At 43.1% G+C, this 18,999-nt stretch overlaps 1 protein-coding gene across 6 annotated transcripts in view; it reads left to right on the forward strand.

Moving 5' to 3' along the window:
• The window catches only part of Ercc6 (ERCC excision repair 6, chromatin remodeling factor), a 69,125-nt gene that overhangs the window by 24,906 nt on the left and 25,220 nt on the right, over window positions 1-18,999 (forward strand). For 4 of the 6 annotated variants that reach the window (NM_001436700.1, XM_087588206.1, NM_001436701.1 and 1 more), the window contains 3 exon segments: window positions 1,530-1,655; window positions 7,168-7,326; window positions 13,198-13,333. In NM_001436700.1, coding sequence (NP_001423629.1) covers window positions 1,530-1,655; window positions 7,168-7,326; window positions 13,198-13,333 — 421 coding nt within the window. 6 annotated transcript variants of the gene reach the window in all.

Raw genomic sequence — 18,999 nt, forward strand, 5'->3', positions numbered from 1 at the left:
CGTGCTCCTGAGGGGACGTGTGAGGAGGACATGTGGGGTGGCATGCATCGCTGCTTTGGGCTCCCCTTACAGGAGGCCAGCAGGAGGCCTCTGTAATGACCTGGTGTGTCTCTAGGCATTGCCAGGGTGATGTAGGTGCACGTGAGGGAACAGTTGTCCCTGATGAGAACCACTGCGGCACACCATCGCACTGTATTACATTTGAAAATGACAAGCAGGTGAGCAGAGCAGCGGGTTGTCGAGGTCAGCCCCAGGACTGACTCGGTTGATTGCATGGAGGTCACTGTTCAGGAAGACAACTAGTAAAGGGTAGAAGAGGTGGCCTTCGGAAGTGTTTGTGTGAAGAGGTGCCTCGGCAGACTTCCCACTGCAGTGCAGAACGGGTCACTCCACCATCAGTGCTTTCTGGGTGACCACAGGTAGGTTTCAGTTACTTTGAAGAGCTGAGTTTTGAAGGATGTGCCTGACCGTTTGCTGGTGGCCTCCTGGGTGGGTTTGTTGTCCATCTCTCAGGCTTTTGGCCAAGGCAGCGTTCGTGACGGGTTCTCTAGGCAGCACGTGCTGCCTTCTCCTCTCACACTTCCCTAGCTTCTGCAGACAGACACCCTCTGCCCCTCTTGCGTAGTCGTCAGAGGTTAAGAGCCTGCGCCCTGCTCTTGTCTTCCGAGCTTCTGGGTGGAGGCATTTATCAGTGGTCACACCTTATTCCAGCTCTACCACATTGTAACATTAAAATGTCAGTTGTACGCATGCTAAGAAAGTCAATTCTTTTTTTAAATAATGGAATCCAGGGTCATTTACTTTGGTAATTGCCTCACAGCATCAGCGTTGATTACAGTTGTAGGAATGTAAAGTTAGTCTAGTTAAATGGCTGCGTCCTTCCGTCCTTCCGACAGCTCTGGTGTGTTACCGGCCCTTGAGAGCTTGTTACCATCTGTAAAACGTACTGACACCATGCTTCTGAAATACCAGTGTCCTTCTTTCTTTAAATTGAAGTTTGTCTGTGACACATTCTCCGTAAGTGATGATCGTCCGTGCCTGGCACTGCAGAACCTCTCAAGTCGAGTTTTAGAAAAAATATCTGATACAACAATTTTGAACAAAAATTGTATTTTTTTCAAAATAGTGTGTTTTTTCCTTGACTATTATTTTCAGCAGAGGAATATCAGTTCTAAATAAAGTATGCTCTTGTTACTGTATTACCATTTGGAAAATGCTCAGTTGTATTGAAAGTTTTCTGCGTCTGTCCTGGGATGAAGGTCATGTATCTTAGCAGCTTGGCGGGAAGTTTCTCCTTAGGGTGTGCTGAGGGGAGCATTGATAATGAAGTATGAGGTAAAGGAATCTTTGTAGCGTACGTAGCTGCAGTCATTCAGGTAGAGGGGTCTGTAGGTGGTTAGTGTGGGGCGGTGTCTAGAGGCCCCACAGCCCTCGGACTCACCTGCTCCTTCCAGGTGCACAGTCTGGGGTTGTTTCTTTTCATGTCCTATAATCGAAATAATGGAAATGGAATTTGTTTTTTGCCGCAGGAGGTGGAATAGGCTGAGGCTGCAGGACAAAGAGAAGCTGAAGCTTGAAGACGATTCTGAGGAGAGCGATGCTGAGTTTGACGAAGGTTTCAAAGTGCCGGGTTTTCTGTTCAAAAAGCTCTTTAAGTATGTGCCATTCGTTCTGTGTGTTCCGTCTGTCATCGAGCTGGTGTGTACAGATTAACATTAGAAATTACACCGTGGTTACCTGTGGGCCCTGAAGGTATCTGCAGCAATTTATTGCAGATCCAGATGCTGTCAGATGAAATTTTAGCCACATGCTGTTCATTAAAATTAGATGATAATAAATTGACAGAGGTGCGCGTTGGGTGTGTTTGTGAACTGATGGATCTGAGTGGACTCGTCTCAGCAGACAGAAGCAACACATTTAAAAGCGTCTGCATCAAATTATGTTTTGGCTCTTAGTAAATTTAAGGCACCAAACCTCTCATTTTAAAAATTAGATTAATTTATTTAAGATTTGTATATTAAAATCAACAAGAGGTGTTACAGATATGAAAATCAAACCTTGGAGGAGTTTTTTATTTTTAGTTCTGTGTGGAAACAAATTGTGGATTGATTTCTGAGTACTTGTCTCATACCTAAGGGATAATATTTTTGAGCTGACCAAATGTGCATCTGAATATTTTATGTGGATGTCTTTCTACATAATGTCAAAAGGTAAGACACAGACAACACTTTGAGGATTGAGTTGGTGTTAGAAGCTGACTTAAGCTCCTTGTGTAAATGGCTGAGTGCTGTGGTGACTGGAAGCTGCCTGAGATATGCATGCTTGGTCTGTGTGACTGGTCAGGACTCCCGTGGTCCACACTGAGGGACGGTTTCATTCTCCTCGCCTTCAAAGGCTTTAGCTGTGCAGGGGAAGTGAGACCATTACACAGCTTCTTTCCTTTTCGTGTCCTCAATCCATAGAGCAGCAAACTTCTTTCTGTGAGAAGACAAAGTCTAACGTCCTGTATAGATTCAGCTGTCAGCCATGCCCTAAACTTGTGGACGATGATATCTACTTAAAAATAGTGCTCTTTATAATTCTTCTCCAAGAGCTTGTTTATATATGTGTGGGGTACGTATGTCCCTGATGCGCACTGTACTCCTGAGAGACACCAGGTGAGATCAAGACCTCCAAATACTGTTTATTTGATTATTGTGCTGGAGGCTGGAATCCAGGGCTTTGCTCATGGAGGCAACTGCTCTACCACGCAGCGTCCTCAAATTACAGTTTTGTCTCCAGTTGTAATGGCTCTTTGGATTGGAGGCATTTGGAGTGGGGGAGTAAAGAGTACATACTTATCTCATTAAACACGTAGCAAAACCAAGTCCTAACAGAAGTGGCATGGCTGGGTAGTCTGACTAGAAGAGGAAGGTAGAACTTAGATTTCTGGTCATTTCTGCAGACAAGTTAGTTCATAGCCCAGAAAAGCAAGTGATTTGTTTACTGCTGCTTCCCAGTGAGAGTTAACTATGGAAAGGTAAAGATTACACTTACTGGCACCTCTTTTTATTTTCTCTGAAGTAATTGTTTATTAAGGAACAAGTAAAATAGTGTTCGTGTTGTACTAGCAAAAAGAAATGCCCAAATTATACATTAAGGTGATTTAGCAAGGACAGGCTTCTTCTGCATGATCAAAGAGTGAGCTGGCAAACGTCCTCAGGAGTCAAGTTGAATGCAGTTTTGTTAAGGGTCAGATTTTCTAGCAAAGAAGTTTCACAGGTGATAGCACCTAACTTCGCTTTAATAAGTGTATGTAAGTGTCAGTATATTGGCTATTAACTTTACTATAGTTATTATAAATACGTGCTTGTTAGTGTTTTAAATTTATCTCAATTGTGTCTTTCTGGAAAATATTCTGTTTTTTTATCTACAAAAATAATTTAAAATACTTTATAAATGATACTAGTTTTCATATTTTCTATTGTAAGAAAATGGAAGACCAATAGAGACTTTTAAAAAAGTTATTTATGTGTATGGGTTCTTTGCCTTATGTATGGTGTGTGCATGTAGTGCCCACAGAGGCCAGAAGAGGGGGCCAGGTGGCCTGGAACTGGAGTTACAGTGGGTGGTCAGCTGCTGTGAGGTGCTGAAAACCACACCCAGGTCCTCTGCAAAAGCAGCAAACATTCCTAACTGCTGAGCTCTCCAGCCTCCAATCTCTGCCCTCCCCCCCTTTTTAAGATTTATTTATTTTATATAAAGTACACTGTCGCTGTCTTCTGACACACCAGAAGAAGGCATCAGATCCCATTACAGATGGTTGTGAGCCACCATGTGGTTGCTGGGAATTGAACTCAGGACCTCTGGAAGAGCTGTCGGCGCTCTCAACCTCTGAGCCATTTTTTCCAGCCTTTATCTCTGCCTTTTTTATGATCAAGTTTTAGCCCAGCCAGTTTACTTTTAAGTTGTGGATATATTTTTATTCTATTTACTACATTCAGTGGAATTGAATTAACAGGGTATAGTTGCACCCCAGGGAGTCAGAAGGCACAGTTTTCCATTTAAGTGCTATTTTCTGCAAGATAATGTTTAACTTCTAAATTTCAGTTTTGAAAGTTTGCCCAGCAAATGTATTCATCTGTATAATTTAACAGCCTCATGAAAAACTTCAATTTGTTTTGACCTTACCCTCCACCAAACTAGTAAATGCAATCGTGGGTTAGTGCAACAATGCCAAGAGTCAACAATTCTGTGTGGTTATTTGCTGATGCTTTGGTCCCAAGGAGATAACAGAGCTCAGTAATTTCCTTGCTGTTGTACAGTAATTTAAAAATACTATCTCTCAAGGATTTTGAGAACTAGGTTCTAACCCCTGTTTTCATTTTAGCTGTGCAGTTGTTTTATGGTATTTCCTATTCATAGTGTAAGGCAGTACAACTCAGTGCGCTTACTGGTTCTGGAGCCAGAGCGTAATTAGTCTTCAGAGGACAGATCTTCAGAGCTCTGGTCTTCTGACCTCACCATCTACCCTGCTGACCAGGGCGCTTCCATTATCAATGGATACTCTTCAACTGAAGTCTGAGGGCCTGTTTATGCTGTGGGTTGGGGGAGCTAGCTCCTTATCCAGGTCTGTGGCTGTTGAGAGGCAGTTGCTGGGCTGCCTTACACTATTTCTCCTTCAGTTATTTCTGTGTAAACATCCAGTGTGCACCCTGTGAAAAACCTTGGGGTTTTAGGGCAGGAGATGGCAAAACACTGTTGCCGAGCCTCCAGCCTCCAGGGTCACATGGAATCCAGCCTGGTTCATTCCAGATTCTTTCTAAGAGACACTAAACTGGTAAGTATTCCTTTCCAAATTCCCCAGTTGCTGGTTTCTGAATTCTTACCATTTTAATAAAATTTGGACCCAAGGGAGAGAAGAGTGTTGGCCCTGTGTTCGGTAGATTGATTTCAGGGTGACCACTAGGAGATCCTGGGCCTGCGTGGAGCTGCTCCCATGACTTCTCTGCTTTAGTAGGAGAAGGCCAGTGCCTAGAGTCCAGCATTTTGGACTGTGAATGCAAACAGTTTATTTTGTTTTCTTTTTAATTTTTATTCTTTTGCGATATGGTATTGTCTTGTAGTCTCCAGGGTAGCCTCAGACTTTAAAGTCTCCTGCCTTAGCCTCTTGTGTGTTAGGATTATAGGTGTGTAAAGCCAGATTTTCTTCCAAGTCAAGACTAACTCAGCCTTGGCATGCTTGACATTCTAGGCCAAATAATTTTCTGTAGGGACTGACTGTAGTGTTGTAGGACGAATAGCATCTCTGACTTCTGTGCACTAGGTCCTGATTGTTCTCCACTTGAACAGAAAGGTCTGCAGATACTGCCAAATGGCCCAAGGGAGCAATGATCCTGGTTCAGGGCTGCCCTTCTAGATTATTTCCAAAATGAGGTCACTTGACTCATACAGTTCTGGACTTCAACCTTGCTTGCTTGTATTCTGGTTGTTTGTATGTCTCTCCCCTCCCCTGCCCCTCCCTCTTTTCCTGAGCCTTTTCTTCCTGCCCATAAAATATGCCACCAACCCCCGCCCCTCCGCTGTGGAGCCTACCTGGTCCAGAGCCTCCCTACAAATGGGTTTGTTGAGTGGGAGCCATTGTTTTCCCAGGACATGTGATGCATTTATGGACTTGTCTTCTCAGATCGTCTTATTTTTATACTTAACTGGGTTTTGATTTTTTTAATCCTTTTCTCCAAAGTGTATTTTTCAATGTGTTTATTATAATTAGCCAAACTAATAAGCAGTGTCTCAAAGTTTTTCTTACACATGAGCAATGATGTTACCACCTAGATTCACACTTAATTGACTTAATATTGAGAGAAAATTAATTATGGGACATCCACTGAAAGGAGTTAAGTAACAGCTCACCAAGAACTGAGGTCCACAATGAGATGGGCTCATTTGTCTGTGTGTCTGTCTGCTCCTTTTTTCCCTCCCTCCATTCTTTCAAGACAGACCTGGAACTCCTGGAATTCTGCCACAGCAGCCTGAGTGCTGAGGCTGTGAACGCCCATTGCGGAGCACGGGCTCAGTAGGCAGTGAAGGAGGAGAGATAAGCGCCTTCTCCTGCTGTGGGGAAAGCCTTAGCGTCGGTGCTTTCTGTGGGTGGGATTGTCCTTGGGTGGGATTGTCCTTGGGTGGGATTGTCCTTGGGCTCTTATCATAAGTGGGTTTTGTTTATGGTTTTTTAATTTGACAGATAATCTTCATACCATTCCATGATATCAGGTCATCATTCACTCCTGAAAATATTTTTGCTTTATTACTTAAAAACAAAATAAACCTTAGAGGTTTCTAGGTTTGAGTATGTGAATGGTAAAGAAAGGAAAATACCAGCTGGATCTCTTTTCTCTTCTTTTCTTTTCTTTTCTTTTCTTTTCTCTTTTGAGAGGGGAAAGGGAGATACTGCTTTTTTTTTTTAACTTAAAATTCTTATTTAAAATTCTTGGTCTTATAACTTTTGTTCAAATCTTTGAGTGCTTTAAAATACTAAAAGACTTATTGTCTATTTGTCCTTTATAAATAGTTCTTTTTTTATATCTGTTAATTGTGCAACAGAATCATCTGCTTGTTACACACTAATTTTGAGAATGATTCTATTACTCATACTTGTTCATGGCCTTAAAATTTAATGCAATTTTCCCTAGTAAAAGATAATATGATTACAAAGTGACTTTACAGATATATAAGCTATAAGTTGTGGTGTTCTCTGCTGTGCTTTTTTTGATGCTATTTTAATTAAAAAAAGTATCATTTCTTTTTTGTAGAAAAACTTACAGACCTTTCTATACTTAGAATATTTGAGATTCTTATTTTCCAGAAAGTGAGTCAAAGCTAGTAAGTTCATACTTATCAAGCTATATCTAATGTTGAAAAAGAATAAAATAGTTCTAATTACCCCATCTATCAGTTTAATTAGAAACGTGTTAACATTCTATAACAAAAATTATGATTTTTTATGCCTAAGTGATCAAAAATGTATGGCCTTATAAATATAACAGTCATATAAAACACGCATCCGGCAGGCTTCTCTGACTGGACTAGAACCTAACCAAATGATTAATTCATGAGTACTTTCTGTTACAGTCTGTATTACCCACCATTTGCCGTTTTCTCTTTCCTTGTTGGTGTTTGTTGTTGTAGGTATCAGCAGACAGGTGTTAGGTGGCTGTGGGAATTGCACTGCCAGCAGGCAGGAGGAATTCTGGGAGACGAAATGGGATTGGGCAAGACCATCCAGATAATTGCCTTCTTGGCAGGTCTGAGCTACAGCAAGATCAGGACTCGCGGTTCAAATTACAGGCAAGTGCTCCTGTGCAGACTGTCAGTCTGTGGAGCTCAATTAATATTTCATCAGATGGATTGCTGTGGAGGAGGGTCTTGTGAATTATTGATGACATTTCAATTACAATATTCCTTTAATTCTTTTAGTGGGGGACATCAAAGGAAAAATTTTACGAGACAGTGGAGCTGTAGGGCAGGAGAAATTAAACATGTAACACTTGTAATGAATTCCAGGCGTTGATGCTGCATTTTGCAGATGGGCCCCACTAGATATTTTGGGTCAATACAGTGTCTAAGGTTAGCTCTTGCAAATGGATTGTTTACAAACTCAATTATGTTAATATCAATAGTTTACACAATATGGAATTTTAAATTAGACATAATACCTTTAGTCCCATTTATTAAATTTTACATTAAAATATTTGTTCTGGCAGGAGACCAGGTGAGCATTACAGTAAGGACGAGTCTGCTCAGGGGCAAAGTTGGAGCTTTGAAGAAGCCTTTCTCTACAGTTTCTGTGTCTTCTAAGTCTGTGTGTGTGGTAGCATTTGGAGGTGTGCTCACTCTTTGGGAGTGAAATTACTTAGTCTGCTCAGTAAGTTCTAGACTCCCTTGAATGACGTCCAGACAGTGTAGAAGGTAGTCTTAGTCTGTTTCTGCTTATTTTCAAATACACTGCTAAAGCATTAGCGTTGTGAAAGAATGAACATTTCATCTGATTGGAGGGAGCTCTGAAATGTTGGTTCTTGTAATAAAGAGCTGTGAGCATTGCCTTGCTTACGTTGTAAATTATCTTCGTGGAACTCTACATTGGTAAAAATGCTGTGGGATAGTTACGTAGGATGTTTGATCGTGGACACAGGTAAACCAAGAGCTCGCTGTGTTCCTAGGTTCATGTGTGAGCAGCAGGGATGGAGGTTCCATGTGGATCTGTGTTCTGTGACCTGAGGCACTCACTGTATGCAGTTTGCAGATGTTCTTGAAACAGTGTTGATGTGTATAAGTCAGCAACTACAGAACAAACATTATTGCCCGTATTCTAAGGAAATGGCACAAAAATATGTAGTAGAGATGCAGATATGTCCCATAAACCCCTGCTACTAAAGACTTTCATGGAGTCTCCCAGGTATCCTGGCCAGCTTTTATTTGTCACTTGTTTTAAAATGCATTGCTCTGCTCAGTTAACAGGCTGGCACTTCTTGTGAGGAATGCTTGAAGTTTTCAGATTCTAAAATAGGTTCATCTTTAGTATGTTTGTTTGTGCATGTGCCTGTACATATATGTTGGGGGTATGTGCATATGACTGCAAGTGCCTGTGGAATCCTCTGGAGCTGGAGTCAGAGGTCAGAGATGCGAGTGGGTGCTAGGAACTGAACTCAGGTCCTCTGTAAAAGCAGTGTGTGCTTTTAACCATTGAGTCATCCCTCACCCCTAGATATTTTTTAAAGTCCCCTGTAGGTGGAGGGAACCTGTTAAAAGATCTTAAAGACTGATGACCATCTTGCTGCTGCTGCAGGGAAGCGGTAGTGAAGCAGGAGAGTTTGCAGCCGTCAGACACTTCTTCAGGTGTATACTTGGCCTGGTAGTAGGAAAAGGTCCAGCCTCAGAAGTAAGTCAGCTGAAAATGAGCATCCAGGGTTCCTGTCTGTGACTGGAAAAAGCATTTACAAATGACCTTTTCTGTTCCAAATAGGCCTGGTCTCCACAGCTCTTTCAAGGTTTTCTGACAGCTAGAAAATCCCGACTGTCCCAGTTGTTTCTAAGACTTTCTCCTGAAGTGATTTCTGGAATTTTCTCATTTCCCTATCCCTTTCTTCTTTTTCTGTCCTATTAACATGGACGTTGTGTGGAGTTTTAACGTTCTGGGCATAGGAGACCTTGACTCATCCCTGCAGTGTAGTTTTGATATAAAAATTAAAACATGTTCTCTTGAGTGGTGACAATCCTACAAGGATGAAGTTAGGGTTTCTAACGAGCATCAGCTGCAATCAATTAGCAATCGATGCTTGTCTTCTCCTCCATAATGAAATTGTGTGGCATATTGGACTAGTGCCCAGATCGTCTTTATTAAAATAATATTGGTGGGACAGGCTTCTGAGGATGTATGTGACAGTGCATCAGCCACACTACAGGGTTGGCTGAGGAGCTCTGTGAAGGATGATTGTGTAACACGTCCTTCTTCTGTACTAGGTGAACTGATGTCTTGAGGAAAAATAGCTCTTAAAGCAATGGGAATGTGTGTAGGCCAGTATTGTGTTGTTGACTGCAGATGCTGGGGTCCCAATAGGAGGTGGTGACCTAATTTCAAGGTCTTTGGACATTTTGAAACTGCAAGAACCTTCTCTTAAAAGTAGTTTGATGTATTAATATTTTTTTTCTTTTCTTTTTTTTGGAGCTGGGGACCAAACCCAGGGCCTTGCGCTTGCTAGGCAAGTGCTCTACCACTGAGCTAAATCCCCAACCCCTGTTGTATTAATTTATGATTTGGTGGATGGTGTACAACTGTTTGTTTCTAGAAGAGAAAGAAGCATGTTACATGAGTGAGTGAGTGAATACTGGAAGCTATGTTTCCAGAGCATGGTGAACACACTGACCTTTTACTTGAGCATTCTTCTAGTGATGGGTCCTCTGAATTTTATAACAGGAAGAGGTGAGTGATTTACCTCTCACATTAGTTAATACTTGACCTGGTTGTCATTTAATTAACTTCTAATGAAGAGTTAAAGTCGTAAAAATGTTAACGAACTTTGAAGGGTAAATGTTACACTTTGTAATTCCCAGTAAGTCCTAGGCCATAGCTAGTAACTGGCTTTCCGCTCATAGGTTGAAGTATTTGACCATGGAGCTATTGACGAGTCCTAAATTCATTAAGTAATCAATGATAATCAAAGATGAAAGGAGCTATTCATGTTTGGTAATTGATGCTAATCACTCTAGTACATTTAGTCATTTCGTACCATCTCCCTGATACTCAGCTCAGAAGGTGGTTTACTCGCCTCTTAATGGATTTGATTGCCCCCTTTGTGGTCCAGGAATAGCCTGCCTGCCTCAACTGTGGGATTTCAGCTCTGCACAAAAACCTCCAATTCTTCTAACAGAGTGAGAATGACAGAAATTAAAGGGCACAGCAATGCCAGGTAGCAGTGTAGCTGGGATTAAATAGTAGCCTTGTGAGCAAGCACCATTGGGATAGCAGTGTATGGAAGTGTGCTGTAAAGGAGAGGAAATGCGCTGTACCCTGAAGAGCTGTGCACATCCATTCAGACTTGGTTAGACAACCGTAGGCTGCTGTCGATGGGCCATTTCCTAATCCCCATCAAGCGCATACAGATGACAACTCCCTTTTATTCTCACTGGAGGCTATAAAGAAGCTGGCACATTTAATCCTTTTAAAAAGAGTGCTGTCATCGTAGGGGTCAGGGGCCAGGGGCCAGGGGCCAGGGGCCAGGGGCCAGGGGCCAGGGGCCAGGGCAGAGTTCTGCTTTCCCTAGGGAGAGTGAGAGACCCTGACTGGGCCCTGCCTTTGGTGACAACATGGCTTGGCAATTCTGTGGGAAGGGTTGAGTTTATTGGGATCACTGTATTCTGTGTTCCCATCTGAGGTCCAGGGGATAGCAACCGTATACAGCAGGAGGTAAAGGACCCATAAATGGACTGAGGCATCTCATCATGTTGGAGCGTAGGGGTAAAGTTTTCAGTTAGAGTTGGCCAGTAGCTTGTTTCTCTGCTAGATTATTTTTTAGTTATGTAGATGGTAGTTTTTAAAATCTTAAGCTCTGTGTGACTCACATTTAAATCTTAAACATTTTAAAGTTCAGGATCATTTCCTAAGTTATAATAATATAAAAATTAAATAATGTCAACTTAAAAATAATCATTCACATTATCATATTCATCCTTTACATGCTATGGGCCAGGCCCTGAGGTCATACCATAAAGAGATTGTCCAGGCTTCTAAAGAGCTGAAGAGGAATGATGTATATCACAGTGGGGTTAGCGTGGGTACCCCAAGGAGGCTCATCTATTTTATTTGGCGAGAAGGGCCAGCTCTTTCAAGGATAAGGTAGTGGCAGCAGGAGAATGGAGAGGGAAAGGAGGAGGAAGCAAGTGTCTAGAAGACAGTGTACATATAGTCTGGCAGCAGTGCAGACTGGCACAGTCTGGGGTCTGGTGCTGACAGTATCAGCAATGAGACAGGTGAGGCAGAGTGAGACCTGCACGGTCTCATAGTCCAGGCTAAGGTGTAGATGCTCTTCTGAGAGCAGTGTGTAGCCATTGGAGGCTGAGGGATGGGACAAGACATTCAGAGTTTGCTTTGAGATAGTGCCAGAAGATGCTAGAAGGTAGATGAGAAGGTAGTGGCTACACTGGAACAGTAGCACTGTGCAGGGAAAGAAATGGTGACTTGTGGAGAGGTTTAGGAGGTAGGAGGGTTGTAAACTTGTACAGGCATCTTGTGGTGGGAAGCAAGAGGATTGATCAGAGAACCAAATCTGGACTTCTGGTTTGGTGACTGAAGAATGGATGACAGTTCTGTCATTTGGATTGGAAAGCCATGAGGGAGAAGGGGCTGTGCTCCTCTGGAGACACCACTGTTGATTTTGACTTGTGCTTCATCTTAAACACCAAATAGCATACATCCACACAGCAGGACAGAGGAAGAAAAATGGTTCCCCTAACCTGGAGACTGAGTTCTTTCCTAAGCCAATCACTTCCTCCTGCGGGAGTTTCAGGGCCATGCTGTGCTGCTGGCAGTGGACAGAGGGCATCTCTGCTTTATGGCATACGACCCCGTAGGATAGATCTTTCTGGGAGTCAGTTATGTCTGCTCCCAGCGGGGCTAGGGGAAGACCATGGTGAGGTGACTTCCTCTGCCCTCCTGCTCCTGTGTGTTAGGAAATTGATGTGACCTGTAAGGACTTTTCTTTTTTCTTTTTAAGTTTATTATAAGCATCTTCTCAGGTCACTAGATAGTCTTCAAAAACAGTTTTAATGGTTATATGATAGTATGCCTTATTCAATAAACCCTTTTAGTATTTACCAAATGACACAGTTGTAAGCATTTCATAGATGATGTCTGTCAGTTTTTATAGTGATTGTAAATTCAGTACTGTCGTTTACTTAGTGATGGGAGACTGAAGCTCAGAGATGTTAGATTATACAGAGTGGTGAGCAGACTCAGGAGGTGTCCGTAACCACGGGCTCGTGTTGCATGGGATAGTTCAACTCTCCTTCGTCCCTGCATATTTAGGTCATAGGACCCTCCTAGTATAGATTAATACTGCTCAGTGCTTTCCCAGTGACCCAGTGAGCACTGTAGCTCAGCTTCCCTGCAGAGAGCATTCTCCTCCACAGTGTTCCCATTGCTTAGGGAAGTAGGCAGCATGTCATCGTGAGAGGAGGCCCCAGAGACCAGAGCAGGCCCCTGAGCATCCCTCCAAGCTTCTGAAACATGTCTGTCGAGAGTGCTTTCTAGAGCAGTAAAGATGTGTTAATTCCCCGGGCTGAAAGCTCTGGTGGATGGGGAGTCTTCATCCAGAGGTAAGCTGCTGCTGTGCGCTTAGGTCAGGGTGCACTGTGTATGGTCTGGACTGCTAAGAGACAGGAGGAGGGAGGAAGCTTTTGTTGTGTTTTGTTTTTATCTTCTTTACTATTGATGTTGGCATCCAAGTATACCTACTGTTTGTTCTTAATTCCTGCATCCACTAAGGGGTGAATGGATTCATATAGATATCCCTAACTGTTAACCTAGATAGCTTTTTTCCTTAAAGAAAGCATCAGTACATGTTTATAGGTTGTGTTCTCTTGTGAACCATCAGGGTTTTTGGTGCTGGTCACTTTCTCCACTGTCTCTCACGGTTGTTCTCTCTTCATGGGCTTTGGGTACAGGTTCGAGGGACTCGGCCCCACTCTCATTGTCTGCCCAACGACAGTGATGCATCAGTGGGTGAAAGAATTCCACACGTGGTGGCCTCCATTCAGAGTGGCGATTCTGCACGAAACAGGCTCCTGTGCCCACAGAAAGGTAACAGTGCAGCGATCAGCTGCTTGGTTTGGCTGCTACTCCATGTATTGGGCTTTTTTCCCTTTCAAATGTGCCTGTGTATGTTTCTTTCATTCTAACTTATTTCATTATTGACTTGTAGTTCCATATTATCAAACAGATACGAACAAAGGCTTTCGTGTTTAGTAGTCTGGTAGTATGTTTTGATGTCCAAGAAGACAAAGCTGGGCCCAGACAGGGCCACAGGCCGATAGTGTGCATGGGATCGCAAATCAGGCGTCTACGTGGCAGTTTACTGGAGGGAGCTTGATGTTAGCAGCTTTAAGCAATTTGAGAAAAGTGAATTTGAAAAGTAACACAGACTGAGCATCCCTAATCAGAAGTCCAAAATGCTCCAAATCTGAAACTTTGAGCAATGGTACCACAACTGGACTCATATGAGAGGCCACAGTGAAAATACAGACACACCAAAATGATTTGTATAAGAACTCCCTGTAGATCTGTATGGGGCGCAGTGGATTTTGTGTTTAGGCTGGGTTCTAGCCCCCAAGGGGCCTTAGCATATATATGCAAATACTCCAGAATCTGACATACTCCCAGGCCCAAAGCCTTGTGGACAAGAAACACTTAACTTTAATTACTAAGATCTCTGTGTCTGCGCTTCTTAGATCTGCTTTTGATGCAGGAGATGGTGTGTGCTCCTTTGAGACTTTCCTAGATCAGATAGCTTAGCTTCCTTGTTTTGTTCTCCTGGATCACAGTAGGTTGGATACTCTGATCCCTCCCATGCTTGCAGATTTGGCAACACATACATCCCCTCCCTCCCCTCCCCCTTCCCCCTTAGAGACAGCATTTCTACGTAGCCCTGACTGTCCTGGAACTCACTGTGTACACCAGGATGGCCTCAAACTCACAGAGATCCTCCTTCCTCTGCTTCTCAAGTGCCAGGATTAAAGTTGTGTGCCGCCACACCCAGCTACAGGTAGATTTTTTAAAAGGAGGCTTACCTTTGCCGTGGCATCGCCATTTTCTTTTTTCATCTTACTGCTTCGTGGCATCTCTTAATGGCTGGGTTGCAAACTCAGATAAAGAGTAGTCTTTACAAATTGACTAACTAGTGAAAGATAGTTGCTACCGAGCCTGTTGGAAACTTAGGACCTTATGTGTCGGAGGGCAGCTCCTTAAGGACCGGTGTGTCCCCTGGTCTACAGCAGCTCCAGCTTCTTTGCTCTTCTCGTTTGTGGTGGTGTGGTTTTTGAGAGTCTCATTCTGTAGTCCTGGCTGGCCTTGAACTTGTGACCTTCCTGACTGCATCCTTCACGATGAGGATCTATCTCCCTGCTGCATTCACATGCGTGCACATGGTTGTTCCTATTTTTCCTTCCACTGCTTTTCATTACAGTTTTTCCCCTCATAGAAAAACATTGTATATGAGTCGATTAATATTTAATTGTGGAACAACTATAAATGCTATAGTCCAGGTGTTTCCTATTGTTAAGTCCCAGGAAGAAAGGGGCATGATGTTTTCATTAACCTTGGAAAGCCAACTCTTCGTGGAAGGAACGCACAGGAAGATAATGAAGGAAGGCGGTCTGTGGTGCTCAGCCCACCACGCTGCACAGCGGGTGGTGCCTCATTAGCACTCTTTTGAAAAGCTTATTTAACGATTAAGAATCATCTTCTCAGTTTGCTAGAAGACATATCATGAGAGGAGACTGCTTGTATTCTAAAATAACCACTTTTTCCTGATATGTAAGATCTAGTGATTTTGTGGACATTTTAGATAATCCAAAAGGTTTTGTCTCATTTTGATCAACTCAGGCCCCTAGAGTCCTAGAAATGCAAAAAACAAAACAAAACAAGCAAACAGAAAAACAACAACCCACCCATCTTCTGAAGTTTCAGGGGAACAAGATTTGTTTACCAGGTCAGGTTTATTGAGGTAATGTGCATGCTTGAGGGACATCATGCTCCCTGATGGGTAACAGTGGTTCACTTACTTTCTCAATAGCAAGCGACGTAGCCTGTCAGGTTCTGATCCTGCTAGTTGACAGAGATGGCCCCAAAGACTATTTGGTCTATGTTCTAGATAGAAAAGTTCATCATAATCTAATTATCAAAAGTGTTCATGGCCAATACTCAGATCTTTTCTTTTCCCTCAGGTCATAAATGAATGAATGATTTAGAAGGTTACAGTTCTTTTAAAGTATAAGGTGAGGGTATGATTCAGATGCAAAACAGTGCTTGGCCATTTGATGAATGCTATCTTGGATTCTTTACAAAGGCCTGCTTTCTGGAATAGGAGCCAGCACTTGTCTTCCTAAAAAATGGAAAGTGGGCTAGAGAAAGGAGGGTTTAGAGCACTGGCTGCTCTTGCAGAGGTCCCCAGTTCAGTTCCAGCAACCACATGGTGGCTCATAACCATCTGTAATGGGATCCTTCTTCTGGTGTGTCTGAAGACAGCTACAGTGTACTCATATACATAAAATGAATAAGTAAATATTTTTTAAAAAGTAGAAAGTGGAGGTAGCTCGGTGGGCAGAAGTGCTTTCACACGGGTTTAGTGATCCTAGTTTGATCCCTGGATCTTATAACGTGGCCAGAGAAAACCCACTCCAGAGACTTGTCCCCTTATTGCCACATGCATGTTGTGGCAACACATGGAGACAGACAGACAGACACACTCACACATACTCACCACTGAGAGTAATACATAAACAAATAAAAATTAATTGCAAAGGGAAAGGGAAAAAGTGAAAACAAGTCAGAAGAGAAAGGGTGGCCATGTGCTCTTTCGAGCCTCCTGAACACTTCAGAGCCATTGCAAGCACAGTTACAAGGCAGTGTTGTGTTTCCTAGTTCCTCAGCTGCTCTGCACGGTGGAGGAGCCATGGGTGCTCCGTTGGCTCTGTGAGGCACCGTAAGATTACGTTGTTGGAGCCCCCTTTTTGTCGTTGTCAGCACAAATCCTTGTTTATTAAAGATTTAGCTTGAAGGAAATTTTAATTAATTACAGGTGCAGTAAATCCTGCCTGGGAAGCTGCCGAGTGTTTACTGTGAATGGCCTTCATGTGCCGGTGCTTCACTGGTTTTCCCCGCTGCCTGACAGTGTGATTTATGGCTGTTGTTTTCTACCAGTCCACTGTTTGCCCTCTAGGAGGGATTGGTCTCCTGAGCCCCCATAATAACGGCAGCACTTCCTCAGACATCTTTTAATGACAACAGTACTACTTCAGTAAGTCAGGCTAATTGCAGATGTACCCTATTAATTGCAAAAACTAGGAGAGGTTACATATTTTACAAGCTTTTAATTTGAAACCGCCCGAGATGATTTGTCTTAAGTGTTTGGATTGAGACCTCCATAATCAACAATTCACCATTATTGAAACTCCAGTCCAGGCAGTTATAGAATTCTGAATCGAATCAGGTGAATATCAATAGTCATAGATGGGTTGTTACCTCTTATGTTCATGGTGAACATTTTGTACAACTTCTTGTCCTTTCTGTAAGGTGGGCATCTTTAAAATTCTTTATGATCATTGTACATCTTTCTGAACATGGTAGAAATAGGAATTCTACGGCTCTGTAGTTAACACTGTAGAACGTCCCAAATAAACTTCAGCTCTTAGACAGCTACAGGAAGGCACACTGCCCCAGTGGTGCGCATTTAGCAGGTCAGGGTCTCGGTAGCTTAACTTTGGTAAAGCATCTAGCTGCGTCAAGTGATTGCAAGAACTCTTTTTGGGATTGGGCACCTTAGGGATAAGTGGGGTGACCATGGTGAGCCTGCAACAGTTGGAAGTCGCAAGGCCCATGAGCAAGTGAACCCACATTGTAAATTCGAGTGGTGGTTTAACTTAATTCCACTCTTTATTGCAAGCCCTAGGCACCTGGAATTATGCTCCTTCTTCTGTCTCTCAATGTGCACAGCCAACACCAGGACAGCAGGACACAGCTGACACCTGGACAGCACTCAGGCATGGAGTATCCATTGCTGTCACTTCATGCTCTACCTACTGCATGGCTTTGGGGTGCCCTGCTCTCCTGGAGGGAAACAGGCATAGACCTGGGGTACTGCCTGCCTAGAGTCTTGAAGAATATGCAGATGTGGAGGGATTAGCTCTAGCTATCCGTCTCAGAGTTACTGGGTTCACGGGCAGAGTCTGCCCCTTCGGGTGATTCTTTTCTGCATGCACTAGCAGCTGCAAGAGTGGCAAGCATCATGGGGGTGGATGAGTCTTAGTTTCCTGCTCATGTTTGCAAGGCTGTGCACCAAAATAATTGAATTATTGGTATAGTATTATGCATTAGACACTGACCTTTTCGGTGGTCTGTGGCAAAGGAGTAGTTACTGTAATGACACAGCTGATACTTGTTCAATGCATTGTGTGTTTTGACACACGAACAGACAATTTCCCACTTCAGTTTCTTCTCAGCCCTCTTTGTATTCCTTTATATTCCTTTATACACGTGCACACACACACAGAGATGGATACACACATATGTGTCATCTGTGCACCCTGTTTTGAGACAGGGTGAAATTTTTGATCCTCTGCCCTCTATCCCCGAGTGCCGAGATCCCAGGTATGCACCAAGGTCAGGACGCCCTGTGTTAGGTAGATGCCTGCTAGCTGAGCTACTGCCAGCCCCACACGGATTTTTTATTTGTATGTTTGCTTGTGTGTGTGTGTGTGTGTGGCATGAGCTCATGGGTGCCATGGTACTATATGTGGAGTGAAGACAGCTTGTGGGAGTTGTTCTCTCTTTGTGCTGTATGGAATTTTGGAATTGACCTCTGCTTGTCAATCTTAGTGGCAAGTGCCTTTATACACTGAGCCAGCCCCACCCTCCCTTCCTTTGAACTAGGGTTTTGTTGTACAGTGCAGGTGGACTTGAACTTATAAGCCTCTAGTCAGACTAACTGCTCACCTAGTTAGTCTAAGTTTTTTGTGCCCTTTCTCTTTTGAATGCTTAATTTTTGTGAGTCTTTTCTGTTGAATGCTGAGGGTTTCTTTTTTTTTTTTTTTTTTTTTTTTTTTCGGAGCTGGGGACCGAACCCCGGGCCTTGCGCTTCCTAGGCAAGCGCTCTACCACTGAGCTAAATCCCCAACCCCTTGTTGAGGGTTTCTGATCTGCAGGGTTAGTTCTGTATTCACTCCGTAAGTGACTTGTTTCAAGCCACACACTACGTCTGTTCTTTTGCTTTGTCTTTTCAAAGAGTTATATATTTGTTCATTCTGTCTGTTATTGTTTTGGCTTTGAGACAGGATCTGACTGTAGTTCTGAGTGGCCTGGAACTTCCTACTTTGAACCCTGTGTTCCGAGTGCTGCCATCGAACACAGCCTTGGTCAGCCACGTATTTTCTCAAAAACTCTTGTTAGTTCTGTCTTTTTTTCCTCTGTGCCCCTTGAGTTGCCTATATGTCTGGGTTTGTGCTTTCATATGAGGGACTGAGGTCTCGGTCATACTATGAGGAGCCGCCCTGGCACCATGCTCAGACCTTGTGTCCTCAGGTGAAACGTGTCTTTGCTTGGCTCCTTCCTTGACCAGGAGAAGGCCCCTGACCCAATGCCAGAGGACGTCCTGACTTCTTTGGCTACTTTACCCATGGTCGTTACAGTGTTTTTGTATGTAAAAGTTCCTGGTCTTTTAAAAAAATATGTCATTCCTTTTTAAGAGATAAAAT

This window comes from Rattus norvegicus, chromosome 16, assembly GCF_021556685.1.
Source record: "Rattus norvegicus strain SHRSP/BbbUtx chromosome 16, alternate assembly SHRSP_T2T, whole genome shotgun sequence".
NCBI lineage: Eukaryota > Metazoa > Chordata > Mammalia > Rodentia > Muridae > Rattus > Rattus norvegicus.